The sequence below is a fragment of the Rhea americana genome, unplaced genomic scaffold (genome assembly GCF_003343005.1).
Source record: "Rhea americana isolate MKP2758 unplaced genomic scaffold, rheAme1 scaffold_204, whole genome shotgun sequence".
NCBI lineage: Eukaryota > Metazoa > Chordata > Aves > Rheiformes > Rheidae > Rhea > Rhea americana.
The window spans coordinates 1,211,068-1,221,059 of NW_028186195.1; the positions used below are offsets into that span (position 1 = coordinate 1,211,068).

At 59.9% G+C, this 9,992-nt stretch overlaps 1 protein-coding gene and 1 non-coding gene across 3 annotated transcripts; one reads left to right on the forward strand and one right to left on the reverse strand.

Moving 5' to 3' along the window:
- Nucleotides 1-69: 69 nt before the first annotated feature.
- RNF122 (ring finger protein 122) lies at nt 70-8,590 on the forward strand. 2 transcript variants are annotated; one of them, XM_085304196.1, is made up of 6 exons: nt 70-4,952; nt 5,040-5,196; nt 7,130-7,175; nt 7,446-7,487; nt 7,815-7,894; nt 7,976-8,590. In XM_085304196.1, the coding sequence occupies exons 1-6, from the start codon at nt 4,454-4,456 to the stop codon at nt 8,088-8,090; spliced, it is 939 nt and encodes a 312-aa protein (XP_085160322.1). In that variant the 5' UTR covers nt 70-4,453; the 3' UTR covers nt 8,091-8,590. The 2 variants fall into 2 exon arrangements, with proteins under 2 accessions (XP_085160322.1, XP_085160321.1); XM_085304195.1 differs by having other exon boundaries at nt 71-4,952; nt 7,812-7,894.
- Nucleotides 8,591-9,481: 891 nt separating this feature from the next.
- On the reverse strand, nt 9,482-9,576 carry LOC146596274 (small nucleolar RNA U13). Its single transcript, XR_014895776.1, has one exon. It is a non-coding gene; the product is annotated as a small nucleolar RNA U13 (small nucleolar RNA).
- Between the last annotated feature and the right edge of the window lie 416 nt (nt 9,577-9,992).

The following is a 9,992-nucleotide window of genomic DNA, read 5'->3' on the forward strand; positions in this document are numbered from 1 at the left end:
CCCGGCGGCGAGTTCGCCGCGCTTTCCTTCCCTGCGACGGATCCCCCCTTCCCGTGGGCTGCGGAGGGGATGCGCGGCGTGTTACGGGAGCCCGGCAAGGCCTTGGCTCCTCTCTGTGGCATCGGCTGTAAGCGGTGCACGTGAAGGTGGAGCTGGGTTTGCACGTGTGAGGGGTTTCTAGTTAAACAAAAAGTGTTTTGTTTTTATGACTAAGTAGTTGGGAAGCTGTGCTGGGAGTTCCACCATCAAAGCCGTGCCTGAGCAATAAAGGCTGGATTATTTTAATTTACGAAGGAGTTACAGCCTTTGAAGCTGAATATAATGCAACCAGTGGCTTCCTCTCCTGTAACACACGCCTCGTGTGTTGTGCAGGCTGGGAGATGAGAAGCCGTCGGTCCTGTGGGCAGTTAGCTGGGGGTGAGTGCATGGATTTCCTTTGAACAGGGTACATGTAAATGCATCACAGCAGAAAATGCAAACTTGGCCGAATAAAAGAAACCTCCTTAATAACAGAGACTTCACTTTTAGAGGCTCTGAGCAACCACAGCGCTCTCTAGCTTCCAGGGTGCGGGTTCTGGGAAGCACTGAGAACAGAGCTCACTCTTGTTCAGAGACCAAAGAGTGGGTTTAGGAGACTAGCCRTAGGGATCTGACTTGTAGTTTGGCTTTAAGCCCTGGCCTTGCAAGCATTTAAATCAGTGAAGTCCGGAAAAATTAGTTATCCACAAACTGTTGAAGCTTCTGCAGCACGGAGGCCGTTGGTGTAAACAAATCCAAGACCTAGTAAACAAATCAAGTTTTCAATGTAAATAGGAGTATTCAAAATTTCTTAACAGAAGCATACTCTGTGCTGGTACAGAACTTGGAATTTCAGCTCCTCTTTTGCAGAGATTCAGTGCCCCACACTTCTTCCTGTTGTTCCAGCTGTAGTTTGGTGGRCTCTCTAGTCACCAAGCATGAGCCAGGTAACTTTATTTGGAGTGGAAGTGGTTATCCCCCACTGTAAACTGCTTGGCTTAGGGATGACTTTTGCAGCAAGCCTGTTCCWGTATCACAGCAAAAATTGTATGGATGCTGCTTTCAATTTTCCAATGCAAACCCCACAGCTTTTGTGTGGGAGTAGAAAGAAAGGCTTTATCTAATGACCTGCTGAGTTTTCCATTTGTTTTATTGAACAAGAACTGGGGTGAGGGAGAAGCTCTGCTCAGCAAAAACCCCGTGCCTGCGCAGTACAGGGAGAGACTTGGGTCTGCCCTGACTTAACGTAACGCTGCGCCCATCCGCAGCGGTGCGGAGCTGGGGTCTTGCGCGGGACCTCGGGATGTGTCAGTGCTCCCCGAGCATCGGGAGCGTGTGGGGCGCAACGGGACAAGCCCCGACGTGCCTTTGAACCCCAGCTGGGCTAAACGAGGCCGGGAGAGCCTTCCCCAGCGGAGGGCCAAGCGAGCGGGTCCTGGGCCGGCTGGGCAAAGCCGCGCGCGCACCTTGCCGTTTCCCAGGGGCCGCGGGGAGCTCCCGCGCTGACTTGAAGCCTGCCTGGGTGTTTGTACCTCGCCTTGCGGAAGGACGGTTTAGGCCAGCTCGGATCTGCCAAGGAGCCACGTGGGAGGGAGGAGGAGGTGCCAACCTACAGCCCCGGCAGGTCAAGCTGCACCTCTGCTGGTCGGGCTTGCGAGGGGCATTTCTGTGTTTTGCCTGAAAAAAAACCCACGTGGCTGCAAAATAAGCACCTTTCTGAGTACCGCTCTTGGGCTGGGAAGGGCCCAGCAGGTCAGTGTGTGTCTGTAGATACTTTCGTAGGTGTCCTGGGAGCTCTCTGTCTTTTCTTGGCTAAATAGTGGTTCCAGCATACTGCTCTCGAGACTTCTGGTTTCGAGTGCAAAACTGGCCCTGAGTAGATTGAAAGTGGGTTCTTTGGTTTGGTTTTGGTGCCTAGCAGGCCTGTATCTTAGCGCTGGTAAAAATAAGTTTGATCTGCTCCTTTTCAAGCAAAAATAAGAATGTCTTTGTCAGACAAAAGGGTTTTCACTAATCAAAACCGCAGCAAAGCTAACTCGCTGACTCGGTAAACTCTGTGTGTGGTGGAGGAGGGGGGAGAAGGTCGTTTTCTGGGCAGGTTGGGGGTATGGGCGAGCTGGGTTCGAGGTGGCACCTGCCCTGCCTCGCTCAGACTCACTGCGCKGGGGCTGGTCCTAGCAGGACCTTGTCCTGCCCCTCTGACTCAGAAAGGACACTTTTCCTGGCGCTGCGCTTGCTTTTTGGCATTTCTGATGGGAACTCATGAATTCTTTAGAGCCTATTTAGCAAGAACGAGCCTTGCTAAGCTGGTGACTCTAAAATTAGCCTCGCCAGCTGTGTGGCGGCTGGCGGGAACACGTTAGTCCAGCTCTTCCCTGCTTCCTTCGGTACAGGGCTGTAAGTTACAGCTTCTCTTCCACCTCCAGTTTTGCCCTACTGCTAATGCTGGTTTGCTGGCCCATCCCTCTGTAGCCGTGCAAGCTCTCGCCAGCGCAGCTGAGCCAGCTGTGCCAGTGTGGAGCAGTGATTTAAAATGCTGATGAGTATCTTACACACAGCTGTTGCCAGCTGTGGGGAATTTGCTCCTGGAGCACGGAGCAGTCCTCAGCGAGCAACCTGCGGTGTCGGGAGCGAGTTCCCGTCCTCGGGACGGGGCTGGCCGGAGYGGGGCTCCGAGGGCAGAGCCCCTGCACAGCGGCTCGGGGGCAGAAAGGTTTCGCCACGGTGCTGCGCCGGGCGTCTGAATGCTGTTTCAAAAGTCTCCTGCAAGCAGATATCAGAGAAAAGGTATTAAACTGCCTCAGTGCAGAGCCTGCCTCCTAGGCACTGCTTTCCAGGGTCACGGAGCCCGGGGGCCCCTCGCCAGGACACCGCTGCGCTGCCCCTRCGATGGGGTTACAACCGGGTTTGGGGCGGTTCCTCTCCTCCCTGCTCCGGTGGCACGGGGGCCGACAGCTGGTGCTTTTCAGCAGATTCTTGCAGTAGCTCTTAGTCCTCAGATGCTCTTAGGAAGCTTTATTGTTTTTATCCAGGCTCCTACGCATTTGTCCCATTATTGTTACCACGATCCACTACTCTCTTTTTGGCTGACTTCAAATGAGCCTTCCTGTATCCGTCAACAGCTGCTGCGCRGCCGTGTCCCATGGGAGGCCACCATGGATACGATCATTATCTCACTTAGTTGTTCAGTGTTTTTTTTTTTTTTTTAACAGTTGATTTAATTTATATATATATATATTGTGAGCATTTCTCAGTCATTTCCAGCAGGGAAATGGGAAAAAAACCCACAACTTTTCCTGCACCTGGTAGACTTGAGAGCAGGAAGCTGGAAGAGCAGGAGGAATGCAGGGAATTTGGACGCTACAAACAGATACTCCCTTGCTTGGTCTTCTAGCACATTGTAGACACTGTTACTGGACCAGAGGTTTTCTCCTCGTCTGCAACGGGGAGGAAACCAGGCAGACGAAACCTCGGGCTTTCACAGCYTGTGCAGAGTTTGGCCCTGCCATCCATTCGCTTTCTGCCTCTGGTGGTGGAAAGCAAACTTCATCCTCTGATGCGAGGCAGGAAGAGGATTTTAAYGGGCTGTAATTAAAACCATAAGTGTTTCTTTAGGAGCTTTTTAATGAGATTCTGCAGAGCAGGAACAGAGGGTGCTGGAGCAGGAAGGGTGAGGGCAGATGCTCTCCAGAGCACAGATGGGATCTCCCTTCGGAGGCTGCTCTCCTTGAAGTCCTGTGTGAGCGAGATCTAACGTGAGATCCAAGCTTCTGGTTTTGTGGGGTCAGCATGATTCTGAGACCCCAAAAAACGTGCTTTTTTTGTGCTAGAATTTGACACTGCAGCAACTCCCAGAAGAGGCAGTTTGCCGTGGGTTTGGTGTTTTCCCTTGTGTTTTTGCTTCTTTGCTAGGTGTGAACCTTTCTCATCTTTTCTTGCTGTTCCTGGGTTTTTTGTAACACCCTCCTCCATATTCCACCAGTGTCAGACTCAGAGGGGAAGGCAGCAGCCGAGGCAGCAGCTTGTGTCGGGCGGCTGCCAGAGGCCGCATCTTTGCTCCAGGGGGGGATTTGCTGGGAGGGCTGCGGCGCTCCAGCGCTGGGACGYGCGGACCCATCGCTTCTCCTGGAGCTGAGAAGGACCCGGTCACTTGCTGCTCCTGTGAAGCAGTGACAAGCTGTTCTCATTTTTCAAGCTTTCCCCCGCCCCCATCTTTGCATAAATCCCCTTTTGACTTCTCTGTGCTCCGATGGAGCTGAGTGCTTGGGGCCGCCTCTTCTTCGGGTGCCTGGATTCGGCCTGGGAACGTTTGTGCTGCTGCAGGATGGTTTAGCCGTTGCGGTAACGCAGCAGTGGCTGGTGTCAGCGCTGGTGCTGTCTTGCTCTAAGGGGCTGCTGCTGCTCCTGGAGAGATCTTCAATTTACAGGCCACAGGATGATGTCTTGGTTGTATGTTTTCTGCCCGCTTTGCAGGCTCCAGAGGGGGCTTAGTAATCAGCCCGGGTTCTCTCTCTGCTTTCACAGTAAATCTGCAGCCACTCTGGGTGGCAATTCGCTGGGCAATGCAGGGGATGGAGCAGGCAGGCTTGCTCCCGGGGGCCGCGGCGGCTCCGGGGATGGGGCTCGGGCACGGAGCGGCTGCTCCGTGGAGGCTGCCATCGGCTGGGGCTGCTGCCGCAGGAAATCAGAGCAGGGGTTTAGCGTTTGCAGCCCCTCTGTGCGACCCGCGGAGCTGCCTGCGGGGTCTCCAGAGGCTAACGAGAGCCTGCGGAGCACGCTAACGAGCTGCCCTTGTGCAGCCCTGGGTCCTGGGCTCAGAGGGACACAGCTTGTGCTGGCCCAAGGCTCTGGCACTTGTCAGCCCACGTCGCTGTCTCTGTGCTCCACACCGAATACAGAGGGTTATCTTGGATATTTGTATGGCGTCACAGAGGGTGAGTCTTAATCTTCTTCCATTCTTCCCCTCTTTTTCCCCTCTTTCATTCTAAATACTGATTTTTCTCTCTCTTCCCCCTGCAAAGGGTGCTTCTGCAGTCTGGGGCTGGTTTATACCAATAAATCGTGCGCGATGCCTCCCATCACTTTCCAGGACCTGCCGCTGAACATCTACATGGTCATTTTTGGCACTGGCATCTTCGTCTTTGTGCTCAGCCTCATCTTCTGCTGCTATTTCATCAGGTGAGCTGGGGCCTGCTTGGGAAGGTGGCTCCGTGCCATGGGGATGCGCGTGGCCTGGGGACGTCGCTCTCCGGCCAGCTGGCTGAGATTTGGCTRGAAGAAAACAAGACTCGTACCGAGCGAGGTGACAGCCCACGGTGCCAGTACTCACAGCCTGGAGAGAGGATGCTGATTCCCTTCCTGGTGCCTTGGGCAGGTTGGTGGTTCGGGTGAGATGTCCTTGCCAGAAGTCCTGGTCCCACTGGTGGCATGGAGGCGCCTTTGGGCGGTCCCAGCGGGCTGCACCCAGGGACACCGGTGGCAGAGTGGCCCCGGGCACAGCACCGGGCACACAGGGAGCTCTGAGCACCACACAGACGGCACCAAGGGACCAGAGGCTGTTTCTAGCTGCCACTAGCAGTCTCCCCAAGGCCTCTTGTCACCTCCACCTAGATCTTGGTAAYGATTATTTTTATTAAGCGAATTACAACCTTTTAATCTCCCTCTGTGTTGCTAAGTCCTGTTGSCCCCCCTTGAGCCACGTGGGGCTTGCGGGGTGACCCTTGCCGGCGCCGCGGCGGTGCGAGGCGTGCCGGTGCTGGGCGGCACTCCGCCAGCGGCTCAGAACGGTTACGTGGCGGACCTGCGGCGCTGTGTTCCTCCGCGCCGTTAAATGCCAAGGGCTGGCACTGAGCAGCAGTTTCCATTTTACCTTCAACGAGTTTTTGCTGCCTGGTCCCCGTTGGAGCTGCTGGACACAGCATCGGCACTGACCTGTGATGGGGACCGAGTAGCATCCCCGTCCCCTAGCGCTCCCCGGGGCGTCTGCGGTGCCGGGGCTGCAGCTGCCCCCGGCGCACCGATAGCACCCACGGTACTGCCTGGGACGCCAGGCCCCCCCCCAGCCCTTGCTGGTGCCTCCTTGTTTCCCCCAAAGCACGGGGAAGGGTTCGCCAGGAGCATCCACGCCGCTGCCCCAAGGAGGGGGCTCAGGCGCTCCGGGCAGGAGCCCCAGAGCYGCGCGGCCATGCCGGAGCAGGGCAGGAAGCGGCAGGAAGGGGCTCCCGTTCTCCCGGCGGCTTTGTGTGGGCAGGCGCCGGGGCTGTGCTGCGCTGGAGAGGATGTGTCTTTGCATCGCGCTCCCCCTGCACAGAGGGCTATTTTTAAACTCGGAGTTGAGGCAGCAGCTGGCTTTTCCTGCGGGGCCCGAGGAGCTCAGCCCTTCGCTCCGGGACACCGCAGCTCTGCCATTGCCCCGTGCGCGTCTGCAAAGGGCTTTTGCAGGCAGCAGGGAGCGAAACAGGCCTGACCCTGRGGACCTTCTGGGGCCAGCAAGAGCYCGTGCTGCACCACAGCTCCTGCACCCGTGCTGTCCCCTGCTGCGGTCCCGGGCCAGCCCTTGGGTTATACTGACATAAACTGCTGCAGCAGCTCTGTAAAACAAACRGAAAGGCACCTCCTAGCCAAGAGGCGTTTTTGGGAAGTCCCGGCACACGTCCAAGTGGAAGCGCATTGCGCCCCAGCAGCAGAAGCGAAGRCCCGTGGGCAGCATCCTTCCCGCAGCGTTAGCGTCTTGGTGGATTTTCCTGCAGGACGCTTTTCCCCAGCGCCCTCGGCTCGGCTCCAGGCTGTGGCGGCTGGCTGGGAGCTGCCGGCCGGCGGGCGCTGGAAACACGGCGCTCCCTGGACCCCTACGGGCGTCCCAAGCGAAACGATGGGGGCTGCGGCCGGGGAGCTTCTCGGCCGCTGGTTCCCGCGGGGCGCTGCGCGGCGCGGCGGGCGCCCGCCGGGGCCGTAGCAGCCCCAGGCAGAGCCACGGCCGGGGCGCCGGTGTGTGTTGGCTCTGCGGCGTGAATCTGTCTGGCTTGGCTGTCCAGAAGCGACTGTTACCAACGCAGCAGCTCCCCGGAGGACCCGCTGGACCTCACCACGTGCTTTTTCTCTCCCTCACTAGCAAACTACGGCATCAGGCTCAGAGCGAAAGATTCGGATACAAGGAGGTAAAGTTTACGGTTGGCTCCTGAACACGTCYGCTGGGATTCAAGGCTGAGCTGGGGGCTCTCAGGAGGCYCRGCCAGGGCCAGGGCTGGCAGCAGCGGGGCAGGGGCTGCTCCCCGCGGGGCTGAGGCTGCCGCTGGGGTGCTGAGGGCACGCGGGACCCCCTGGGCTGCAGGTCTGGGCTTGTGTTAAGCACTCACTCAATTAAAACAGCCGCCGGGACTGCTCTGGCCGCGCTGGGTTTCAGCGTGCCGCCTCCTTTTCCTGCGCAGGTGGTGTTGAAAGCTGACGCCAGGAAGCTGAACATGCACGGGGTGAGCGGGGCAGCTCGTGGCGTCCAGAGCCGCCGGGGCGCTCGGGCTTGCGGGGGCGGCTGCCGGGGGGCGACCTCTCTGCCGCCTCACAGGGACGGGCACAGCTCACGAGCAGAGCGAGGCCAGGCCGGCGCGCGGGATGGGGAACGTGGCCAAGCGGGGGGGGGGGGGGGGGGGCACCCTTCCTGCAGGCGGTTTGGGAACTGGGTCGAACGCCCACCTGGAGACACCCTGGAGCGGGGCTGGGAGCAACGCGGGAGGGCGGCGCGTGGGTGCTGCGTGCCGGCGGCAGCCCCCCTCACTGCCGTGGCGTCGCCTCCGCAGCAGACCTGTGCTGTGTGCCTGGAGGACTTCAGAGCGCGAGAGGAGCTGGGCGTGCTGCCGTGCCAGCACGCCTTCCACCGAAAGTGAGTGCGGCCGGGGGGGGAGCCGGGGGGGGCTGCTCGGCGCCCTCCAGCCTTCCCTACCTCCGCCCTTGCCCGCTGCAGGTGCCTGGTGAAGTGGCTGGAGGTTCGCTGCGTCTGCCCCATGTGCAACAAGGCCGTGGCGGGCGGCGCGGAGCCCCGCGCGGGCGGCGGGACCCTCCTGGACGAGCTGGTGTGAGGGTCTGCGCAGGACCACGAGGGGCTCTCCGGGCCCGGCCACCCGCGAASGGCTCAGCAGCCCCGGGAGCTGAGCTGCCCTGCAGCCCCGAGGGCAGCCGGGAGTCAGCAGTTCGTCTCTAAGGTGCAGTYTGGGTTCGTTTAGGTGGGATTTTTAACTCGGAGCTGGTTGTTTGGTTGGTTTTTCTTTTTCTTTTGTTCTTTTTCTTTTTTTTTCCTTCTCAAGATGTCTCTGGGCTCCCCCCCGGGGCGGCTCCGGGCAAGGGAACTGCTCCAGAGCTCCGGGTTTGTGCGGAAAGCAGAGCCGCGCCGTGGAGGCGGGGGGCGGCGCTGGGCCGCGGGCTCGTCCCCCGCGCTGCCCGGCTCCCTCCCGCTGCCCTGCACTGTACATAGTATTTTTGTATGTAATCTTCTCCAGACGTTCTCAGGCTTCCTACACACCCGGAAGGGTGGAGGATGGACAGTTTTATGTAAAAAAATAATTAAATGGAAGATTTCTCAGCCAGTTTCAGCTGTGAATGCTTATGGGGGGAGGGTTGGGGGGGCCTGGCAGTGTTTTGGGGGAGCACCAAAAAATACATTGTTGCTTCTTATGGAAAAACAAGAGGCGCAGGAGGCAGCTGAGCCCAGTCCGCATCCACCCCTGCACTGGCTCGTCGCGGCGCACCGCTGCGCAGGGTGATGCKGTGACAAGTCGCCCTCCCCGCGTCACCAGCGGCCAGCGCAGGAAGGCTGTTGTGCTGGCAGCGTAAGGGCAGCCAGAAATGTGCGAGACGAAGCCTGGTACCACCTCGCCTGGCACAGAGGAATGCTTTTCTTTAGCACAGCACCAAGCATTATTTTGCAGGCAAAAGCCACTTAACAGACCACGCCGGTTAAGGGCTGAAGCGTTTCTTTAGGTGCAAGGCCCCAAGTCTCAGCCCCCGGGGGGAGCCAGTACTCGTCCGCATGAGCACGGGGAGCCCAGCACGGCCCCGGCGGTGCTTCATGCTGACCGTGGGGGTGCAAGGGGTTGGGGGGGACCTRCCAGGGCTGAACCTTGCTGCGCTTCTGGGGAGCGAAAGCTGGGCTGCCCCAGGGGCCGTGACGCTGTCGCGGCAGGCCGGGAACAGCCGCTTCGCAGCCGGATGTGGCCCGTGAGTTTCCAAAGCGCCTGAAATAGCCCCGAACGGGAAGCGGCGCAGAAGTTAGCGGCAGGATGGGAACAGCGCCGGGGGGGGGCGCAGGGCCGCGCCGGGCTGCGCGCGCTGCCCCCGTCCCCGCCCCCCCCCTACTCTTCGCGCGGGAAACGCTGCTGCCGCCCTCTCCTCATTCAGTTATTTCCCCTTTTCCCAGGAACATGACGCCACCGCGACGTCATAGTGACAACGCCGCGCGCGCGCTCCCCCGGCCGCTCAGATGGGATTGTGCCCCGTCGTAACCAGGTCGGCACATCTCACGCATGCGCGTGACGCTCCCATTCATCATTTACAATGAACCGGAAGGATCGGGGAATACGTCCCACGCGCCCCCCGCCCCGCCGCGCCCCCCGCCCCGAGGTCACGGCGAGCCGGGAACCTACCGCGGCCCCCGCCCCGCTGCCTCCCGCGCCTCCTCCCCCGCGCGCTCCCCGCTCCTCCGCCCGCTCGGGGGCTCGCAGCGCCCCTCTGCCCCCCTCAAACTGGCCCKCGGGGGCGGTGGCTCAGCCCATATTAAATATGCTAATTTATGCACTGGAGAGCCACGCCCCCTCCCCGCCGCCTTTACGGCGGTGTTTGCGACAGTGTCGCGGGTGCGGTGTGGTTTGCGGCACTGGTGCCCGTTAGGAGCGGCGGCGGTGGCGGCCGCCGGTCCCCCCGCCCGGGCCCTGGAGCGCGGCAGGCTGTCGCAGGCCGAGGGGCAGCGGGCCGGGGCCGGGGCTGAT